Raw genomic sequence first — 24,407 nt, forward strand, 5'->3', positions numbered from 1 at the left:
TCCTGAAAACATTCTAGATAAACAGAATCTAGGAATATACTGACTACAAAGTTACTTTCCAATTCATTAGATCCTTTTACATCAACCCATGTCTAGTATTTGCATTCTCAGACCAACTAATGTTCCTTATCTTGAGCTCTAATTTGCCTGCTACAATTTCTCTAAGTCTGGTTCCATTTCTCCTGGGTTCCAAAGGCTATGCATAGTTTATTTACTCTTTTGTTACCCTCTGTTCCAGGAGCGGGCCACAGAGAATAGCCTCGATTAACTATATACATAATACAACCTATAAAAAGCTAAACATAGGAGAGGAAAAAGGAAGACACAATTGAAAAAAACACAAAACCTTGACTCAAGAGATCCTACTCTGCCACTAACTTGCTGTATGACTTCAAGTCATAATATCTCTCTAAATCTTATCTACTATGATACTACTTGGATAAAATACAAAGTATGCTTCCAGAGATATCAAAGGATGTACAGTCAGTTTTAGCAGAATGAATTTACAAGTTCTTAACTGTGTCTGTTTCTCCTCTATTTACTTATTTTACAGTTCTGCATTTTCACTCAAGTTTTCCAAAATTCCTATTTAGAACTACTACTTATGTATTGAATACAATTAGACTAATCCTTCCTAATATGAAAGATGAAAAACATTTACTTCTAACAGCTTTCTTGTTAGAAGTATTCTAACAATTCTACTCAATACACATAGAAGTTTAGAACACTCCTGATGCCTTGCTTCCTCTCTCTAATCTGACTTTTCTAAACTCCTGTCCTCTAGGATATCACTAGATCTTTTTGTTTTCTATTTAAAACAAAGTTCTACTTCTTACTATTCTTATTTTTCCATAAATCAAAGTGTCTAACATATTACAATGTTTTAGTTCTCAGTATTATCACTTTTTGACAGGTCTCATATAAATATTCACATGCTTTGAGGTACACATCTGTCCCGAAATGTTAGTAGCATACTTTTTCCTCATGTACTATAATGCTTAGTAACATTTACACAAATATTTCATTAAAATAAAACCTCTTCAGGAAATAAAAGCTGCACATTTATAGTTACCCTAGGAAGCACTAAAACTAGCCATAATTTCAACTGATATTAAAATTATGTATCCTTTAAATAAATAAAACAAATATTTATTAAATAATAAAATCAACTATTAATAATAAGTAAACTAAAAAGTATATACTATATATACCTACCTAGCAACAGAGTACATAAAGAGAAAATCATTGTCTGGTGAGCCCGGGGTCTTGCTATAGTCTCTATATTTCTTCTGAGTGGTATTTTTTATATCTTTCATTACAGATTCCATTTCTTTACTTAAGTTTGTTTCTGACTATAAGAAAAATGCAAACATATATATAAAGTTTATATTCATCTTCTTTAATAATGGCCTAAAACTAGAACATTTATTATATGAACATACTAGGAAATTAAAATTAAAAAGTTAAAACAGAACATTATCTATTATAAATATATTTAGTGTACAAAGAAAAAATCAATCTAAAAATACTCTCTTATACAGTGATCTTTTATTCTAATTCTACATTATGACTGGTAACACTGTAATACAACTATGAATTAACCATATAAACTATTCTAAGCCAATGAGAGGATGGTATTAAAATAATATTTTAGAATAAAGTTTCCATGTCTATAAAAAACCTGACTTTCACTTAAGTTCATTTTCAAATAATAATATCAATGTTCCTTAAGCTTAAGCATATTTTAAACACATAACAATTTGAATTTATAAAAGAAAAAAACATAAATTCTAAAATTAGTCTTCACTTGAGAAAGGGAATTGCTGGATTAATCTATCTGTTTAAAGTATGCATTTCCGTTTCAGAAGTCAAATATTCACAGTTTTCACAAATTTACAACATAAACCAGACACAGTTGTCACTTCTCTCAGAGATCATATCATAAATCTATAATGAAGGTGAAATATTTTAAGAATTTAAGCCAAATAAATCCTACTAGATGGGATAAAAGATGAGTTCCACTCCACTCCCCACAGTAGTCTGGCTTATGATGAACAGTTCAATCACACAATATATTATCTCTCTAATACACATACACATACACAGTAAATACATTTGCATGTCTGTGTAAATATTTCTTAATCCTAATACACCTAATGGGCATGTGTTTCAGCAATTAAATTGTGCTTTATACACACACACACGCACACACACACTCTCTCTCTATCTATATATATAGCTTTTGTATTTGCTTTTAAATCCTTCTTTTTTCTTTGAAATGGAGTCTTGCTCTGTTGCCCAGGCTGAAGTGCAGCAGCATGATCTTGGCTCACTGCAACCTCTGCCTCCCGGGTTCGAGGGATTCTCCTGCCTCAGCCTCCTGGGTCGCTAGGATTACAAATGCATGCCACCACGCCTGGCTAATTTTTGTGTTTTTAGTAGAGATCAGGTTTTGCCACATTGGACAGGCTGGTCTCAAACTCCTGACCTTAAGTTATCCGTGCACCTCAGCCTCCCAAAGTCCTCGGATCACAGGCGAGAGTCACCACACCTGACCTACTTCAAGATCTTAAAAGAGCCAAACTATATCTAAGCCTATAGAGGTTCTTGACATGGAAGATATATATTAAAACTAAGAATTTAGACTAAAGAGAAGTATAGTCTTTGATAATAATTTGTGCTATTACTTTAAGTATAAATAGAAGAGAACAAAACCTCTAAAAGCAATTTCTACTAAATATGTAAAAGTCCAGAGTAATTTATAAACTGAATGAAAATGAAAGCTGAAAATCAGAGCTGAGTTAACCAAGATACTTATGCCTTACACTGATGCTTACTGGGAAAGCTCCCGGTCGTCCCTGCAGCTCCTCCACTTCCTTTATGAGATCGTGTATGCTTTTGTTGCTAGGACGTTGCCAAAGGTTATTTTCCACATTGCTTCCAGGATAACAAGGAAGAACACTGTTAGCAAACTGCCTACAGAGGGGACACGTGAATTCTCCTTTGTCCACTGAGAAGCCCTGAAGAACCTGGTCATTCTAAAAGATGAAATAAACATACAGATGTATGATACACACAATTACAGGAAACACAAATTATACCACCCATTTAATAGTATATTAACGAGCCATACAAAAAAAGACATCTCTAATATATGTTATAAAGAAATAAACAAAATCCCTTATTTAACTGTTAAAGTTCACCAAATCACTTCTTACATCATAGCAATTACATATGGTGGCATGCATTTGTAATCCTCACCAATACACTGTTTAAGTACCTTACTCTTCTCTTAGTATGAAACATGTAACTGACTACTGGGAAGATTATCCCAAAGCTCATGTTCTTTGATCTAGGACAAATAGCTTTTGAGAGTAAATAAGCCTTTTAAAAAGTGCCTTCTAAGGTGTCTAACTGCTGAATACAACTGACTGGACAACTGAGTTAGTGCTCACTTCACTGTATTTTGCATCTCATGCACTTTGACTAAGAGAACTAGGAATTCTTTTTTCCCTTTTTGACATTAACTTCTTAAGTCCTTAAAAATGTAACAAGGTATCTTCCTGAATCCAATTCTACAAACACTTACTAAGTTCCTACTATGTGATAAATCCTGTGATGGTGATCGCATAGAGTTAAGATACATTTTTTTCTTCTTAAGGTACTCATAATTTAAAACCAAAATCAGACAGATAAGTTATAGTGTGATAAATGCAACAACAGAGAAGCCTTCCCAGAGAAGGTGACTTGTGAGGTAAGTTTTAAAAATTGGCTAAAAAAAAAAAAAAGAGTATGCTAAAAGGTTGGGGCAAGGGTCCTGGCCACAGAAGAACATTTTGTGATAAGCTTCTTTACAGTCTCAATTCCAAAGAATGCTAGATACTCTTTTTTGCTGTAATTGAAGATAGGTTCTCTACTGAAGCACCCCCAGAAACCCTCTCAACTCACCCTCCTACATCTCTCACATCTCAACACCCTCTGGTGCTGGCCCGAGATTACTTCAGCATTCTCTTGTCTTTGTGGCTTATGTCATTTAGCAATACTATCCTTTTCCTCCTTTTCACTGCCACCAACTGCCTGCAACCACTGAAGACTTTGGTACCTTGATATGTTTTCCTCATCACTCCAAGTCCTGCATCTTCCTGTGCAGTTTCAATATGTATGTAGACAACCAACCAAACCTATACCTTAGTCCTTCAGCTCCTTAACCTCATCAGCTCCTATACTTTTGACTTCCACTCTACTTCAGCACCTGTTACCATAACAACATCCTTGTCCTGTAATAACTCAAAATTACTCTAGATCTGAAAATGTCAAATTCAAACATCGTATATTCTGACTACCAACTTCTACCTCCTTTACTCCCTTCTTTTTCTCCCAGTTCATCAGGTTTTTCCTATCCTATCTGTACACCATTGTCTACCACTTCAAAAACTCATGGTAATACTTTCTACTCCCCCTCCATGTGTCTTTTCATCATTCACACCAAACAAAGCCTTCATACTAAATTAATCCAGTGTATGCCTTCTCCAATTCTGCACTCAAACTGAGTGTTGTCAGAGAAAAATGAAATGCCTTCTTGATACAAACTGTTTCCAACCTCAACTTTGTCCTGAATACTACCCGACACTCTTTCTCCAACATCCTAGGAAGCACTCTCTCACCCAGTCCCAAAGTGGTTTTTCTTTTTTTCTGAGATGGAGTTTCGCTCTTGTTGCCCAGGCTGGAGTGCAATGGCGCAATCTCAGCTCACTGCAACCTCTGCCTCTCCAATTCAAGCGATTCTCCTGCCTCAGCCTCCTGAGTAGCTGGGATTACAGGCGCCCACCACCACACCTGGCTAATTTTTGTATTTTTAGTAGAGACAGAGTTTTGCCATGTTAGCCAGGCTGGTCTCAAACTCCTGACCTCAGGTGATCTGCCCACCTCGGCCTCCCAAAGTGCTAGAATTAGAGTTGTGAGCCATCAATGCCTGGCCCCCAAAGTGGTTTTTTAAACCACCTCCTTACTTGTCAAGTCCCTCACCTTCCCCATCCCTGCCCCTTTTACTCTAAGAGTGTAAGGTTATACCTCCTATCTCAGAGACAAGAGACTCACTGCAACTCCTTCAGCATCCTCCCTTCTCCCGTCACAAATATATAATTAATTAATCCCACCAGTCCTTCCATCTACTTTCTTCTTTCTATTCCCTTTACTAATCTCTCTTCTATGTAGTCCCCCAAACGTACCATTACATGACCTAATGTTTCTAATGTCTAATGTGAGATTTTATTTCCAATTAAAATCTTTCAATGTCATCACCTCTCACCTTGATTCCTTCTTCCCTCTCTTGCTCCAGAAGACTGTCCTTCTAAATATATTTCAAATCTGTACTCTCCTGTCCATCTTCATAGATATGACTAAGTCTAAGCTCCCACCGCATTCTTTCTTACTTCTCTGCAATTCCCTTTCCACACAACTGTCACAGTGATTTTTCTGGACATGTTATATCTCTGCTTAAGAGTCTTTAATGACTTTCTCTAAGAAATCTATATAAAGTCCAAATCCTTTAAATGGACCAGAAGGTCTCTTACAATGTAAACCTTAATTACTTATTCTGTCTCATCTCTCATCACTTAAGTAACTTACCTCATCAAAATGTTCTGGCACCTGGAAGATATTCCAGTAAGACTCTGTGTATACCTAACATGTAGCATGCATACTGTAACTGTTTACTTGTCTCTCTTATGTAATACATAGTAAACTCATTGAGGGAAGGAACTGTGCCCTATGTACCACCGTATCCACAATGACTATCATAGTATCTAGAACACTATACATACTGAATAAATATTTGTTGAATGAATAGTTGAATACAGGGATATGAAAAAATGCATAATGTGCTTAAGGAACTATTAATTAGCCTACTAGTGTTGAATTGATGGAAGACAACACTAAAGCAACAGGCAAGCCCAGATCCTGGAGTCCCTGAATGCCATTCAGAGAATAGTGAACTTTATCCCATCAGGAGGAAGACAGCAAGAGATTTTAAGCCAACAACACATATTGTTGATTTAAATTTTAGAAAGATTAATGTAGTAAATAAATTATACCTGGAATAAGGAAATCAACAAGAAATAAATTCCTATAATCAAGATGAGTGAGGAAGGCATACAAAAAAGTAGCAGCTGGATTAATAAAGGTAGAACACAGCCAAGTGAGATTTAGAAGGCAAAAATCAACAGAATTTTGGTAAGGGACTGAAAGTGAGAGGTGAGGAATAGGAAGGAAAAAAGAGATATCTACTGCTTCTGAGTTAGGAACATGGGAATACAGTAGACCTGTACTTGAGAAGCTGCTTTTAAGAAGTTACGCTGCTTGAACTCAGGAGCATGAGGCTTCAGTGAGCTATGATTGGGCCACTGCAATCTATCCTGGGCAACAGAGTGAGACCCTATCTCAAAAAGAAAAAGCTGGATGAAGGAGAAAGAGAAGTCTTCAGCTACAGGAAAATAAGAAAATGTAAGGTCCAGGGAAGGATTCTGAATGGGAGAGATTTGAACTCAGCTCCTGATGAGCTGAGAAGGGACAGAAGAGGCAGAAAAACTGAAAATACAGAAGGAAAAGAGGTTACCTACTGATGAATCAAGGCCCCTGAGATGCTGGGGAGAAAGGACTACCAGCGAACAGGCAGAAAAAGTTATTTCTGAACAGAATAAGGACTACAGTACGACCTCAATATAGCAAAGAAAAGATTGGTGGGGATGTTGGAATCACTTATCAGGGAATAGAAAAGCAAGATAGGAATCTAAGGGAATATGACAACAAATACTGTTTTCTTAATGACAAAGGAAGAGACAGATTTTGTTAAAAAGAAATGAATCTTGGGGTTTACAGGAAGAGTCTGGGATAGGGGAGGCAAAAGTCTGGAACAGCTCCTGAGGAAAACAGGAGAGGGAACTGATCAAAGACAGGTAAATGAATTAATAGGTAATATTTACAGCCCAGCCCACAACACTAGTCTAAGCCACTGTTATAGGAAGCCACAAGTTTGTGATAATAACTGTTCACCTAGTTTTATGACTTTTCTTTTTTTTTTTTGAGACAGAGTCTTGCTCTGTCACAGGCTGGAGTGCAGTAATGCAATCTCAGCTCACTGCAATCTCTGCCTCCCAGGTTCAAGTGATTCTCCTGCCTTAGCCTCCCGAGTAGCTGGGATTACAGGCACATGCCACCATGCCCAGCTAATTTTTGTATTTTTAGTAGAGACAGGGTTTCACCATATTGGCCAGGATGGTTTTGATCTCTTGACCTTGTGATCTGCCCGCCTCAGCCTCCCAAAGTGCTGGGATTACAGGTGTGCGACATGCGCCCAGCCATTTTATGACTTTTCTAGCAGGGATAGCTGCCTGGGTCTAAAATCAAAGGAGGTCACTTAAACGAGATTGCCAAGAACAGAATGGGTATAGTACAAGAAGGTGAGGCTAGCAAAAAGCTGATACACTAGGAAAAAATTCAAAGGATTAAGGGACTATAGATCCTGATGTCAGAGGCAAATCACAATAATGAGAGTGAAGATAAGAGAACTTATATGATAATCATATAATAAGATCATAAGGTAGGATATTAAAGCTTAATATTTCAGAGAGAGTAGCAAAGTCTAAATTGCAGCTATGGAAGTCAGTTGCTAAAGTGAAAAAAATTTTTTTCTTTTTTTTTTTTTTTGAGACAGTCTTGCTCTGTTGCCCAGGCTGGAGTGTAATGGTGCAATCTCAGTTCCCTACAACCTCTGCCTCACGGATTCAAGTGATTCTCCTGCTCAGCCTCCCAAGTAGTTGGGATTACAGGTGCATGCCACTATGCCTGCCTACTTAATGTATTTTTAGTAGAGACGGGATTTCGACAGGTTGGCCAGGGGGCCACATTGGCCAGGCTGATCTCAAACTCCTGCCCTCAAGTGATCTGCCCACCTCAGCCTCCCAAAGTGCTGGGATTACAGGCATGAGCCACTGTGCCTGGCCAGTTGCTAAAATGAAATTAAAAAATGAAAATCCTTAAAGTTTAAAAGGCCTGTGTTAAAGAAGAACTGTGAGACTGGATAGTTTATATGGTGATCAAATCACCTAAAAAGATGAGCTGAAATTGAGATGTATATACTATAAAAAATATTTAACACCTGGAAAGATACATACACCTTTAAAAAAAATTTTGCAATCAACTTACCCGTAATGATTCCATGTAAGATTTATGACAATCTATATGTAATGTGTGACCACAGGTTTGTACAAAAACACCTCCTTCCCAGCCAATTGATACTGCCAAGAGACACGAACTCTTCAAAATAAAAAGACAAATACAATTAATTTTAAATAAGTATAAACATATTTAAATACGAATATGTCCACATAAACCTCTGCATGGTTTCCTATTTTTATATTAATGTGGAGTTTTTTATTTTTGTGATATCAACTCATGCCTGACTAGATAGCCTTAAGGCACTATCTTTAAAATTGGAATACCATTAAGTTGTACCTCCCAAACTTCTGTACTCATAATGAAAGAGAATAAATATTATGAACCAGCCTTTATCCACCCATAAAATATATGTTTTCAATATTATACTATAGTTCAGTGTAAACTATACTGTTGCTGAGATTAGTATGGTACTTAATCTGTCTGTGATTTCTGACATTAACAACTTACTTCTTGAAATGCCTACTTCCCTCTGGTTTAAAGCTACTCTCTCAGTTTTGTTTCTACATCTTTAACTGTTTTTCTTAGTCTTTCTTCTAGTACTCTTTTTTCTTCACCTACCCCTTCAATGTCTATACTCCTCAACGTTCTATTCTCAGTGCTACTCTCTTCTCATTAAAACTATTCTTCCTAGTGATTTAAGCAGTAATTTCAACTACCCTGCAAGCTTAGATCTCTTGCCTGAGTGTTAGATATAAGTACTCATGCCATCCAGAAATCTCCAGTTTAATGTCCCACAGATAAAATCAAATCAATGTGCCAAAAATGTAGACTGTAATCTTCTCCATGAGTCATTCCTTCCTCTTGGTTTAACAACTCCACAATCTATTTAGTCACCAAGTTAGAAAGCCAATCATCATTCCATATCACACTCTCACCTTCATACCACAGTATCAGTTCTCAAATCATATGGATTCTATCTCCTAAATAACTCATGATTTTGGTCTTTCCTCTTCATTCCCATTATATAATATTCAAGTCTATTTCCCATGGAGTGGGAGAAGAGGTTCTTAAACAGTTTCTTAACTCATCTCCTTAATTCAAATTTGTTCTCTCCATGATGTACCCTCCATACATCTTTATGAAGTACAAATCTAGTCACAAGAATAACCCAAAAACATGCCTTAATATTTACAAGGTTTTAATATAATATACAGTAAAGAAGGGTCCAAGACTATATAAGCAAACTATACATCCTTTCCAAATTTGTTTTAAGTTTCTTTCTTTCATTTTTCCTTTCTCTTTTACATCTTCAACTTTTCTTTCATTATTAATTCCTCCCTCCAAACATATAAATAGGCTAAAGCCTTTTCCTCCTAAAATCTCTTTCTCAGAATTTTCATCATTTGGCCTCTGTCAAACAGCATTTGGGCCTAAACTTGAATTCACCCTCTACAATCTGTAGTAAATACATGGCCAGGCCAGAACAATATGAAGGCACAAGTTCTAACAGGAGTGGCAGCATATAATAAACAATTATATGAGAGCCATCAAACAAGCATGTATTTACATGCTTAAAAAACTGAGTCAATCTTTTTCATTTTTATAAGGTAAGATAACCAATGACCTTTAAATGATAGGAAACAAAGTTCCTGTATTAAGTCAAGACTCTTCATGAGTATCTAAAATTGAAAGTACTATGTATTACATGGTACAAAATGACTTTCCAGCCAATTTAAAGATGTGAGGCAACATAAAATCAAATACAGCTGGTGAGCAAGCTTCTACTGTTACAAATCAGAAAAGCAAGAGGAGGCATGCTCATCTTTGTTTTATGTTTTAGAGCTGCTTGAAATTGAAGCAGATTTTGGTGTTAGATCATTTTGGTGTTAGAATGATTGGTAGTCAGTTAATAAACCAGCTGCTGTCCCTGGCACTATACTATAAAAAGATAATTAATCTATATTTTTTAATAAAAATGGTTAGCATTTAAAACTGAAAATGAGTCATTTGTATATACTTTTAGATGTTTGAGTTTGCCAGTGAAAAAATGCAGGATAACACTTAATAATGCGAGACTAGTATTTTAGGGAGACCTCAACTATCCCCCACCGTGCTAAGTGTCTAACACTGAAATGTCACAACCTCAGTAATTATTAAAATCTCATGCCGTAGCTGGAGTTATTTTAAAAGAGAAATGATAACCTTACCAAGATCACTAAGTTGTAAGTTCAAACCCAAGTCTGTCTGACTCCACAGCTCAGGTTCCTTCTCTCTGCTGTGTCATATTTCCCATGTATTGCACTTCTAGTTTCTACAGCGAATGCACTGTCTTACATAACTAATATTCTACATGTCAACTCTGTAAAATGCATGCATTTAATCTAAAGACAGCAGAATCTACAGTTTAATCCTATAATCAATATCAGTGCCCACTGATAGTCATTCTTCTGCTCTATACTATCTGGTCTAGCTATCACTCAGGTACTCTTATATTTAGAGTAATTCAGTGTAAGAAACCCAGTAAGCATCTACAACACACATAGCATGTGCTAACCCCTGAATCAACATAAAGCATAGCCCTGGACCTACAGAGGTATGCAGTCTAGGGAATACACCATCTATACATAAAACAGCTCTTGTGAAGGCATACAAGAGTAATGCTGTAGGAATAAAAATGTCACAATCCCTAAAAGAAACACAACAGAGCATAATCCAACACAGATTTCAGCTCAGAGACTTTTTATAAAAACGATTTTTTTCAAGAAATGAATAATTACTCTGGCTGAAAAAAAGAAATACTCTACCTTTTTGCTCTCATTTATTGTACATTCTCTTCCCTCAAAATTATTATGCTCTTAGGTCTAGGTTTGATTGATTTTTTTTTAAGTTTTCTATTTGGTGTTGGGATTCATCTTTACCTTTTTACTCTAAAGTAATTCAAAATGATAAACATTAAAACCAGCATTATTGATAGTGGCAGGAGACAGACAAATACCTAGGCAGACAGGGACAGGTCCCTGGTGAAACCCAACCTTCAAACCACAGACAAGTTAAAGCCTGAAAACTGAGCTGCAGCTTTGGGTAGAGTCTATGACTGGAGTGAGAACTTCCTCGATGCCTTTAAGCCAATCGAATGGTGCTTTTATCAGATCCACCCATGGACCATTCAGCACTCTGCCATTGTGCTGAATGGGGTCTCAGCACTCCCCCATTCTGAGACCATAAAAACCCTAGACTCAGTGAGACAGGTGGCTACCCACTTTCAGGCCCCCTCTCACACAAAAGGCTACCCACTTCAGGTCCCCTCTTCTTAAGATCTTTTCTGTCACTTGATAAAATTCTTCTCTGCCTTCCTCACTCTCTGGTGTCTATGTACCTCATTCTTCTTGGTTGCGGGACAAGAACCTACCTGCCAAATGGCAGGAGCAAAAAGGGTTGTAACATGCTCTTGGCTGGCTCACCGAGCTGTGGGTGGCGGGAATGAAGAGAGTTGTGACACGCTCCCATTCACCAGACTACAGGACTGAAGAGCTGTGACTCTTCTGGGGGCCCAGACCTCAGCACTCCCCAAGCAGAAGCTGTGACACCCCACTGGGGCTCTGTAGCTGCTGGTGTCTCCAAGTTTTCTGTTGACACTGCACCCCCCTCATTTGAATACTAGCACCCAGTCATGGAAGCTGCTTGCAGCACACCTGGCCCCACCACAGGCAGAGTATGGAGCTGCAGTGGCTGCAGGATCCAGGCTGGGAGTGAGCCAAGCACAACCTGACAGCCAGCCTGGGTAGAGTGAGTCCAGTGGGCCAAAGTAAAGCCCAGGAAGAGGCCCACCAGCCACAGAGGTGTCCGCCTGGTGAAGCAGCACAAAAAGAATCCTGTGTCATTATAACAAGAAAATAAATTCTAAATAAGGTGGTAGCAAATTTCTGCAAAAGCAGAACTTTAGTATACAATCCCAATTTTCCTTGAAAAGAAAATATTTGTTGGTCTCTGATTAATAAAGTAATATATGTATCCTGTAAAATATCCGAAGAAACAATAAAGAAAAAAGTGTAAAAACGTGTGTGCACACATACATGTATTTATACACATGCACATACAGAGACTGCTACAAAATAACTACAATTTCATTTTAAAGGCACTGAAAATATATGGAATCATGACCTTATTACCTAACCCAAACTGCCTATAAGGCCTAACCTAGCCTTCCTAATTGGGATAGCTTGAATATTTAAACATCACTTCACATTTATATTGACCTGTATTGTATGCAGAGTGAACTCTAACCTGATGATTACTGTATGAAAGATCATTATCAGCCCTATTTTACAGATGAGAAAATTGAGTCTCAGACTGCTTAAGGGATTTGGCCAAGCTCACATTGCTCAGAAATGGCAGAATCAGGAGCAAACTCCAGTTTTTCTGGTCTAGGACACTTTCTACTCTACACAACACCTCACTGTAGGTCCATCAGCTCTTGTAGAAGCCACCAGAAACCTTCTTGTCAGTCTAGCATATTAAGGAAGCTGACTCTACTCTGGCTCTTTTCATTACTAGTTTAGTTCTTATTTATTCTAATTATGTATTCTGTCTTCCACTTATTTCTTGCACTTAAATCAATGAATTTATGGGCAAGAAAGAAGTTCTATTTGGAAATCAATCAAGATAATCATCTTATATAGCTAACTAAAAATAATGTTTTACTTTATATTTTAAGCTGATATTATTTAATTCAAGACACAGCAGATTTAAAAAACTACAACAGGAGAAAGAAAACCCCATTTGATAATCCACTTGGGAAACATCAAAAGAAATGAATACAGAAATTTAAAAAAGACATTAACATTCCTGCTGCTACTAAAGTTTATCTTGAGATACCTATGAGTGCCAGAGCTCCTAAATGCAAAATAATGAAAAATCTCTATGAGGTTTATAAGAAGTCATAGCAGATATGAATCAAATCCATCCTTACTTTACATTTTAAAAGTATCATAATGAAATTTTATCATATATCTTTAAATGAAAGTAAAAGGGGGGCAAAAATCTTTGTACAATATTCCTACCATAATAAAAGTTTCTATAAATTTAATACATTAAGTCCTCACTTAACGTTATCAATAGGTTCTTGGAAACTGTGACTTTAAGAAAATGATGTGGAACAAAACTAATTTAACCATAGCCTAATTGATATAAAAAAGAGTTAAATTCCTATAGTATATTTCTGATTATAAAAACATCACCAAAACTTCTAAAGACCCAAAATATTTCTAATATGAAACACTGAAATAAATGTGGAGTGTGTATACATTTAGAAAAGTTAATAAAAACAAGTAAGATAATGATCTACCCAACTTTTGACAAATCAGTGAGTGCTGTCAGTAGTAGTGGTGATAGGTTAAATTAAGGAATAAATGTTAGCAAATCGAAAATCATTAAGGAACACTTCTTATTACCATGCAATTAAAAAAAAGAAACAATAACAAGTATGCAGGCTCACTGATCCCTTTCATACCACACTGTTATTATGCAGCTGTAGGATTATCATATACTTCATAAATTTTTACGTTACAATAATATGTTTTCATTATTTCATTCATTTTCCAACCTACTTATTCCAGTTCACAGTCATAGGTGGCTGGAGCCTATTCCTGCATCTCAGAGCACAAAGCAAGAATCAACCCTGGGCAGGACATGATCCCATGACAGGATGCACTCATACCCACCATACCCATACTCACTCAGACCAGAACAATTTAGACATGTGAGTTAACCTAATGTGCAGCATATCTTCAGAAAGTAGGAGGAACTTGAATACCCAGACAAAACCCACAGAGACATGGGGAGAACACACAAACTCCATACTGACAGTGGCCCCTGTGGGGAACTGATTTTTGTCTCATCAACATTGTAACAAAACAATGTTGAATGAAACATTGTTATTCAAGGACTTGCTGTACTCATTATTCCACTTAGTAGAATGTGTATATCACATAATAAACAACATTTAAAACAAAGGTATCGCATTTATTACCTAAACTGTTTATTAACAGGTTTCTTTCTATCCACATATTAATTTTTTTCCAATAAACTTTCAAATTTAACATCAGAATGCTATTTTGGTAGAAGAATAACATAAAATTCTGGAGTGAAATAACTATCAACTCGGCAGACAAAAGTATTATTTTATAAAGAGTACTTACATCCTTAAAATAACGCTGTAATAACGAAAGCCTCACGTCATGAACAGCTGCACATGTATCCCAAGGGTAAATCTGCTCCTCTTCAGTGATCGGCAATTTTTTTGGCTCAACATTGTCACGGCACTGTCCCAAAACTACATTAACAACAAATAAAAGCTCATTAATCAAAAAAAAAAAAAAAAAAAAAAAAAAAATCAATGCCATAGACCTCTAACTCCAAGAAGAGCTGAGTTATTTACCACAAGCTACTTGAACTTTTTCACTACTAAAATATTTTAAAGACTCCCTCAAAGAAAGTGGTATTCTAGTTTTCTTTTACAGGCTAAATAAAGCTTCAAGTATGCCAATATACTTTAAAAAATAACACTGAACACTTCAGCAAAGTCTCAGGATACAAAATCAATGTGCAGAAATCACAAGCATTCCTATACACCAATAACGGACAAACAGCCAAATCATGAGTGAACTCCCATTCACAACTGCTACAAAGAGAATAAAATACCTAGGAATACAACTAACAAACGATGTGAAGGACCTATTCAAGGAGAACTACAAACCACTGCTCAAGGGAATAAGAGAGGACACAAACAGATGGAAAAATATTCCATGCTCATGGTTAGAAAAAATCAGTATCGTCAAAATGGCCATACTGCCCAAAGCAATGTATAGATTCAATGCTATCCCCAGCACACTATCACTGATTTTCATTACAGAATTGGAAAACACCACCTTAAACTTCATACGGAACCAAAAGAGAGCCTGCATAGTCAAGACAATCATAAGTAAAAGAAACAAAGCTGGAAGCACCATGCTACCTGACTTCAAACTATACTACAAAGCTACAGTAATCAAAACAGCATGGTACTGGTACCAAAACAGAGATAAAGACCAATGGAACAGAACAGAGGCCTTGGAAGCAATGCCACACATCTACAACCATCTGATCTTTGACAAACCTGACAAAAACAAGCAATGGGGAAAGGATTCCCTATTTAATAAATGGTGTTAGAAAAACTGGCTATGTGCAGAAAGCTGAAACTGCATCCCTTCCTTACACCTTACACAAAAATTAACTCCAGATGTATTAAAGATTTAAACATAAGACCTAACACCATAAAAATCCTAGAAGAAAACCTAGCAATACCCTCAGGACATAGGCATAGGCAAGGACTTTATAACTAAAACAGCAAAAGCAATGGCAACAAAAGCCAAAATAGACAAATGGGATCTAATTAATCTTAAGAGCTTCTGATGGGCTTCCCTTTGTGGGTGACCCGACCTTTCTCTCTGGCTGCCCTTAGTATTCTCTCCTTTATTTCAACCCTGTTGAATCTGACGATTATGTGCCTTGGGGTTGCTCTTCTTGCGGAATATCTTTGTGGTGTTCTCTGTATTTCCTGCAATTGAGTGTTGGCCTGTCTTGCTAGGTGGGGGAAATTTTCCTGGATGATGTCCTGAAGAGTATTTTCCAGCTTGGATTCATTCTCTTCGTCCCCTTCTGGTACACCTATCAAATGTAGGTTAGGTCTTTTCACATAGTCCCACATTTCTTGGAGACTTTGTTCATTCCTTTTTGCGCTTTTTTCCCTAATCTTGGTTTCTCGTTTTATTTCATTGAGTTGGCCTTCGACTTCAGATATTCTTTCTTCTGCTTGGTCAATTCGGCTATTGAAACTTGTGTTTGCTTCGCGAAGTTCTCGTATTGTGTTTTTCAGCTCCTTTAATTCATTCATATTCCTCTCTAAGTTATCCATTCTTGTTATCATTTCCTCGAACCTTTTTTCAAATCTTTATTCAAGGTTCTTAGTTTCTTTGCATTGATTTAATACATGATCTTTTAGCTCACAAAAGTTTCTCATTATCCATCTTCTGAAGTCTAATTCCGTCATTTCGTCACAGTCATTCTCCGTCCAGCTTTGTTCCCTTGCTGGTGAGGAGTTTTGGTCCTTTCTAGGAGGCGAGGTGTTCTGGTTTCGGGTGTTTTCCTCCTTTTTGCGCTGGTTTCTTCCCATCTTTGTGGATTTGTCCGCTGGTCGTCTGCGTAGTTGCTGACTTTTTGATTCGGTTTCTGAGTGGACACCCAGAATGTTGATGATGAAGTATTTCTGTTGCTTGGTTTTCCTTCTACCTGTCTAGCCCCTTCGCTGTACAACTGCTGAGGTCCGCTCCAGACCCTGCTTGTCTGGGGTGCACCTCTAGCAGCTGTGGCACAGCGAGGGATGCTACCAGTTTCTTTTTCTGCTATCTTTGTCCCAGGATGATGCCTGCCTAATGTCAGTCTTTTGGATATAGAGGGGTCAGGGAGCTGCTTGAGGAGACAGTTTGTACTTTATAGGGGCTTAATTGCTGAGCTGTGAGCTCTGTTGTTCATTCAGGGCTGTTAGGCTGCTATATTTGATTCTGCAGCAACAGAGCTCATTAAAAAACCCTTTTTTTTTTTCTCAAATGCTCTGTGTTGAGGGGTTTGGGCTTTATTTTTGGATGTCCGTTGAGGTCCTGCCCAGCTCATCAGACTCACAGCAGATCTCTCGGCAGAAACACTACAAGCCAGAAGAGAGTGGGGGCCAATATTCAACATTCTTAAAGAAAAGAACTTTCAACCCAGAATTTCATATCCAGCCAAACTGAGCTTCAGAAGTGAAGGAAAAATAAAATCCTTTGCGAACAAGCAAGTACTCAGAGATTTTGTCACCACCAGGCCTGCTTTACAAGAGCTCCTAAAAGAGGCACTACACATAGAAAGGAACAACCAGTACCAGCCATTCCAAAATCACACTGAATGCTAAAGAGCATCAACATAATGAAGAATCTACAACAACTAACAGGCAAAACAGCCACTTAGCATCAAAATGGCAGTATCAAATTCACACATAACAATATTAACCCTAAATGTAAATGGACTAAATGCACCAATCAAAAGACACAGACTGGCAAATTGGATAAAAAGCCAAAACCCATCAGTGTGCTGTATCCAGGAAACCCATCTCACATGCAAGGATACACAAAGGCTCAAAATAAAGGGATGGAGGAAGATTTACCAAGCTAATGGAAAGCAAAAAAAAGCAGGAGTTGCAATTCTCATCTCTGATAAAATAGACTTTAAAGCAACAAAGATCAAAAGAGACAAAGAAAGCCATTACATAATGGTAAAAGGATCGATACAACAAGAAGAGCTAACGATCCTAAACATATATGGACCCAATGCAGGAGCACCCAGATACATAAGGCAAGTTCTTAATGACTTACAAAAGGACTTAGACTCCCACACAATAATAGTGGGAGACATTAACACTCCACTGTCAATACTAGACAGATCAACCAGACAGAAAATCAACAAGGATATCCAGGGCTTGAACTCAGACCTGGAGCAAGCAAACCTGATAGACATTTACAGAACTCTCCACCCCAAATCCACAGAATACACATTCTTCTCAGCACCACATCACACCTACTCAAAAATTGACCACATAATTGGAAGTAAAGCACTGCTCAACAAATGCAAAACAACTGAAATCATAACAAACAGCCTCTCAGACCATAGTGCAATCAAGTTAGAACTCAGAATACAGAAACCGACCCAGAACCACACAGCTTCATGGAAACTGAACAACTGGCTCTTGAATGTTTACTGGGTAAACAACGAAATGAAGGCAGAAATAAAGAAGTTCTTCGAAACCAATGAGAACGAAGACACAGAACCTCTGGGACACATTTAAAGCAGTCTCTAGAGGAAAGTATATAGCAATAAGTGCCCATATGAGGAGAATGGAGAGATCCAAAATTGACACCCTATTGTCAAAATTGAAAGAGCTAGAGGAGGAAGATCAAAAAAACTCAAAACCCAGCAGAAGACAAGAAATAACTAAGATCAGAGCTGAGCTGAAGGAGATTGAGACACGAAAAACCCTTCAAAAAATCAATAAATCCAAGAGCTGGTTTTTTGAAAAGATCAACAAAATAGACAGACCACTAGCCAGATTGATTAAAAAGAAAAGAGAGAACAACCAAATAGACGCAATAAAAAATGATAAAGGGGAAATCACCACAGATTCCACAGAAATTCAAACCATCATCAGAGAATATTACAAACAACTATATGCACATAAACTAGTAAACCTGGAGGAAATGGATAAATTCCTGGACTCCTGTGTCCTCCCAAGCCTAAACCAGGAGGAAGCTGAAACTATGAATAGACCAATAACAAAGTCTGAAGTTGAGGCAGCAATTAAGAGCCTACCACACAAAAAAAGCCCAGGTCCAGACGGGTTCACAGCCGAATTCTACCAGACACACAAGGAGGAGCTGGTACCATTCCTTCTAAAACTATTTCAAACAATCCAAAAAGAGGGAATCCTTCCCAAATCATTTCATGAGACCAACATCATCCTGATACCAAAACCCGGCAGAGACCCAACGAGAAAAGAAAACTTCAGGCCAATATCCATGATGAACATAGATGCAAAAATCTTCAATAAAATATTGGCAAGCCGATTGCAACAGCAAATCAAAAAACTTATTCATCATGATCAAGTAGGATTCATCCCGGGGATGCAAGGCTGGTTCAACATACGCAAGTCTATAAACGTAATTCACCACATAAAAAGAACCAAAAACAAAAACCACATGATTATCTCAATTGACGCAGAGAAGGCATTTGACAAAATTCAACAGCCCTTTATGCTAAAAACCCTCAATAAACTCGGTATCGATGGAACGTATCTCAAAGTAATAAAAGCTATTTACGACAAACCAACAGCCAATATCATACTGAATGGGCAAAAACTGGAAGCATTCCCTTTGAAATCTGGCACTAGACAAGGATGCCCTCTCTCACCACTCCTATTCAATATAGTACTGGAAGTTCTAGCCAGAGCAATCAGGCAAGAAAAAGAAATAAAGGGTATTCAAATAGGAAAGGTGGAAGCCAAATTGTTTCTATTTGCAGACGACATGATAGTATACCTAGAAGACCCCATTGCCTCGGCCCAAAAACTCCTGAAACTGATAAGCAACTTCAGCAAAGTCTCAGGATATAAAATCAATGTGCAAAAATCACAAGCATTCGTCTACACCAATAACAGACTTAAAGAAAGCCAAATCAAGAGCGAACTGCCATTCGCAATTGCTACAAAAAGAATAAAATACCTTGGAATACAACTCACAAGGAACGTAAGAGACCTCTTCAAGGAGAACTACAAACCACTGCTCAACGAAATCAGAGAGGACACAAACAGATGGAGAAACATTCCACGTTCATGGTTAGGAAGAATTAATATCGTGAAAATGGCTATACTGCCCAAAGTAATTTACAGAATCAACGCTATCCCCATCAAGCTACCATCGACTTTCTTCACAGAACTGGAAAAAACCACCATGAACTTCATATGGAACCAAAAGAGAGCCCGCATAGCCAAGTCAATTCTAAGCAAAAAGAACACAGTGGGGGCATCACACTACCGGATTTCAAACTATACTACAAGGCTACAGTAATCAAAACAGCATGGTACTGGTACCAAAACAGAGATATAGACCAATGGAACAAAACAGAGGCACCAGAGGCAACACAACATACATACAACTATACAATCTTTGATAAACCTGACAAAAACAAGCAATGGGGAAAGGACTCCATGTTTAACAAATGGTGTTGGGAAAACTGGCTAGCCATGTGCAGAAAGCAGAAACTGGACCCCTTCCTGACACCTTACACTAAAATTAACTCCAGATGGATTAAAGACTTAAACATAAGACCTGGCACCATAAAAACCCTAGAAGGAAATCTAGGCAAAACTATCCAGGACACAGGAGTAGGCAAGGACTTCATGAACAAAACACCAAAAGCATTGGCAACAAAAGCCAAAATAGACAAATGGGACCTAATGAAATTCCACAGCTTCTGCACGGCAAAAGAAACAGTCACTAGAGTAGATCGGCAACCAACAGAATGGGAAAAAATTTTCGCAGTCTACCCATCTGACAAAGGGCTGATATCCAGAATTTACAAAGAACACTAACAGATTTACAGGAAAAAAACAAACAAGCCCATTCAAAAGTGGGCAAAGGATATGAACAGATACTTTACGAAAGAAGACATATATGAGGCCAACAATCATATGAAAAAATGCTCATCGTCACTGGTCATCAGAGAGACGCAAATCAAAACCACATTGAGATACCATCTCACACCAGTTAGAATGGCGATCATTAAAAAATCTGGAGACAACAGATGCTGGAGAGGATGTGGAGAAAAAGGAACACTTTTACACTGTTGGTGGGAGTGTAAATTAGTTCAACCATTGTGGAAGACGGTGTGGCGATTCCTCAAGGCCTTAGAAATAGAAATTCCATTTGACCCAGCAATCCCATTACTGGGTATATATCCAAAAGTCTGTAAATCGTTCTACTATAAGGACACATGTACACGAATGTTTGAGTTGGTGTCGTTTGTAGGGACATGGATGAATCTGGAGAACATCATCCTCAGCAAACTGACACAAGAACAGAAAATGAAACACCGCATATTCTCACTCATAGGTGGGTGATGAAAAATGAGAACACATGGACACAGAAAGGGGAGTACTAAACAGTGGGGTCTATTGGGGGGAAAAGGGGAGGGCCAGTGGGAGGGGGAGGTGGGGAGGGATAGCCTGGGGAGAAATGCCAAATGTGGGTGAAGGGGAGAAGAAAAGCAAAGCACACTACCATGTGTGTACCTACGCAACTGTCTTGCATGCTCTGCTCATGTACCCCAAAACCTAAAATCCAATAAAAATTAAAAAAAAAAAAAAAAAAAAAGATTTTCTGCACAGCAAAATAAACTATCATTAGAGTGAACCAGCAACCAACAGAATGGGGAAAAAAATTTCGCAATCTACCCAGCTGATGACGGGCTAATAACCAGGATCTACAAAGAACTTAAACAAATATACAAGAAGAAGAAAACAAACAATCCCATTAAAAAATGGGCAAAGGATATGACCAGACACTTCTCAAAAGAAGGCATTTATGTAGCCAACAAACACATTAAAAAAAGCTCATCATCACTGGTCATTAGAGAAATGCAAATCAAAACCACATTGAGATACCATCTCACACTAGTTAGAATGGTGATCATTAAAAAATCAGGAGACAACAGATGCTGGAGAGGATGTGAAGAAATAGGAATGCTTTTACATTGTTGGTGTGAGTGTGAATTAAATTACTTCAACCACTGTGGAAGACAGTGTGGCGATTCCTCAGTGACCTAGAAAAAGAAATACCACTTGACCCAGCAATCCTATTACTGGGTATATACCCAAAGGATTATAAAACATTCCATTATAAAGAGACATGCCCACGTATGTTTACTGAAGCACTGTTTACAATAGCAAAGACTTGGAACCAACACAAGTGACCATCAGTGATAGACCAGATAAGGAAAATGTGGTATTCCATATACACCATGGAATACTATGCAGCCATATAAAAGGATGAGTTCATGTCCTTTGCAGGGACATGTATGAAGCTAGAACCCATCATTCTGGGCAAACTGATACAAGAACAGAAAACCAAACACTGCATGTTCTCAATCATAAATGGGTCTTAAACAATGAGAACACATGGACACAGGGAGGGGAATACTACATACCAGGGCCTGTCAGGTGGTCAGGGGGACAGAGGAAGGATAGCAGGCGGTGGGGAGACTGCGGAGGGATAACATTAGGAGAAACACCTAATGTAGATAATGGAGGTATGGATGGAGCAAACCACCATGGTATGCATATAACTATGTAGCAAACCTGCACAATCTGCACATATACCCCAGAACTTAAAGTATAATAATAAAAAAAAGTAAAAGAAAAAGAAAGAAAAGAAATAACATGATAATAAACTCATGATGGATGGATGGCTTCCTAAATCTGTCCACTGAAAAAGCCTAGAATCTGTAACTCTCCAGTACTCACAAACTTCTTCTAAATATACTATTTCTCACTAAAAGGAAAAGGAGATCCCTGGAGAAAGGTTGGGGAAAAGTGAAAGGTGAGCCCATAAGGATGTGTGATTAAAAGAGCAAAGAAGTATTCAAACATTGAGGAGGCAGATTTATAAGGACCTGGAGTTCTGACAAGTAAAATTTGAGAAAAGTTGAGTATTAAAAAGAATAGTAACAGTAATAGATAACACAATACATTCATTGACCTGGGCAAGGAAAATCAAATAAAAGAGTATTTGGGTGAGTAGAGTCTTAATGTATCCTCCTGCAGATTACCTCCTAGCTTACCCAAATGAACAAACTTGGTTGGCATCACCGATAGCAGGACAAATTATCACAGTGAACCTCCTGATGTGATGCTGTGGGAAGGGACATCACCTGTATAATACCCTTGTCAAAAATGTTTAACTTCAATCTAATAACAAGGAAATAATCACACAAATCCAGACTCGGAGATATTCTATGGAACAACCAATCTGGACTCTGAAACTTTAAAAAGGGACTAGAGAAACCATTCTAAATTACAGGAGACTAACAAGAAATGACAATGAAAAGAAATGCATGATCTTTTATTCAATCGTGGATCAAGAAATATCTGCTATAAAAATATTATTGACTCTCACCACAAAAAAATGATATAAGTGTATATGTGTGTATGCTAATCAACTTGACTAATGGTAAAGTGGTATATATGTTAATTAGCTTGATTTAATCATTCCACAATGTATACATATCAAAATATAATATCACAATTACATACCCCATAAATATATACAATTTTCATTTATCCAAGTAAGAAACACAAAAAATATTGCAGGGACAACTGAGAGAATCTGAATAGAAACAATATTTGATGTTACTAATATTACATTTCTTAGGAATGATAATGGTACCATGGTTTTGTAAAAGAATATCCTTGGGCTGGGTGTGGTGCCTCACTCCAGTAAACCCAGCACTTTGGGAGACCAAGGTAGGTGGATCACTTGAAGCCAGGAGTTCAAGACCAGCCTGGCCAACATGACAAAACCCCATCTCTACTAAAAATACAAAAATTAGCTGTGTGTGGTGGTGCACACCTGTAATCCCAACTACTCGAGAGGCTGAGGCATGAGAATCACTTGAACCCAGGAGGTGGGTGTTGCAGTGAGTTGAGATTGCGCCATTGCACTCTAGCCTGTGCAACAGAAACTCTGTCTCAAAAATAAAAAACAAAAAAAAAGAAAAAGAAAAGAAAATTTTTAAAAAGAATATCCTTGTCCTTAGGAGATATATTCTAAAGTACTTACAGATAAAACATCATGATATGTGCATCAGAAGAGCTGCTCTTAGAAAAAGGAATAACATTAGGTGTATCACTGTGGGTCCAAAGTTTTGGAAGGATTTATAACAGCAACAGAAATAAGAGACAAAAGCTGGTAGATGCCACCAGCTAAAATATAATTATCACAATGCAGAATCCTTTTAATATGCTGCTGCATTCAGTTTGCTAGAATTTTGTTGAGAATTTTTACATGTATATTCATAAGGAATATTGGTCTACTGTTCTCCTGTGTTATCTTTATCTGGCTTTGGTATCAAAGCTAGCCTCACAGAATGCTAGCCTCATAGAAGTGTTCACTCTTCTTTATTTTTTGGACAAATTTGAGAAGCACTGGTGTTAACTCTTTAAATGACTGTGTGCTAACCTACCCTGTGTTAGCCAGACAGACTCCATTTTGCTGAGTCAGACAGACTCCATTTTAACCTCTGCCTCATCACCCCCACCATTTCTCCTTTGAGTGCATATTGGGTCATGTTCCTGTGCTGGATCATGTTGTACTTAGAGCTATAGAAACATAACCGTTGTAACCATATCTTGCTTGACAAGCCCACTTACTATTGTAAATATCCTCTTGGCTGATTGTATGGAAAGTACCGAATGCCCCTCCTCGGTAATCAGCAATCATGGGAACCACTTGTGTATACCCTCCTTAGTTAATCAACAATCATGGGAGCCTCCTTCCTCCTAGTTACCAGCCTCCACCCCTAACTTGCTTGTTCTGCTTCTGTAAAATTCCACTTCA

At 37.7% G+C, this 24,407-nt stretch overlaps 1 protein-coding gene across 13 annotated transcripts in view; it reads right to left on the reverse strand.

Moving 5' to 3' along the window:
- UBR3 (ubiquitin protein ligase E3 component n-recognin 3) overlaps positions 1-24,407 on the reverse strand; it is a 271,060-nt gene that overhangs the window by 87,811 nt on the left and 158,842 nt on the right. For 7 of the 13 annotated variants that reach the window (XR_013518887.1, XM_054257546.2, XM_054257538.2 and 4 more), the window contains 4 exons: positions 14,373-14,506; positions 8,203-8,313; positions 2,826-3,038; positions 1,216-1,352 (listed from right to left, as the gene is read on the reverse strand). Coding sequence is in view for 10 of the 13 variants with exons in the window: in XM_054257546.2 (XP_054113521.1) it covers positions 1,216-1,352; positions 2,826-3,038; positions 8,203-8,313; positions 14,373-14,506 (595 nt within the window). In the remaining 3 variants the exon portion in view is untranslated. The remainder of the gene's footprint in view (positions 1-1,215; positions 1,353-2,825; positions 3,039-8,202; positions 8,314-14,372; positions 14,507-24,407) is intronic. The other 6 variants (XR_013518889.1, XR_013518888.1, XM_054257541.2 and 3 more) reach the window with 1 other exon arrangement.

Source organism: Callithrix jacchus, chromosome 6 (genome assembly GCF_049354715.1).
Source record: "Callithrix jacchus isolate 240 chromosome 6, calJac240_pri, whole genome shotgun sequence".
NCBI classification, from domain to species: Eukaryota; Metazoa; Chordata; class Mammalia; order Primates; family Cebidae; genus Callithrix; species Callithrix jacchus.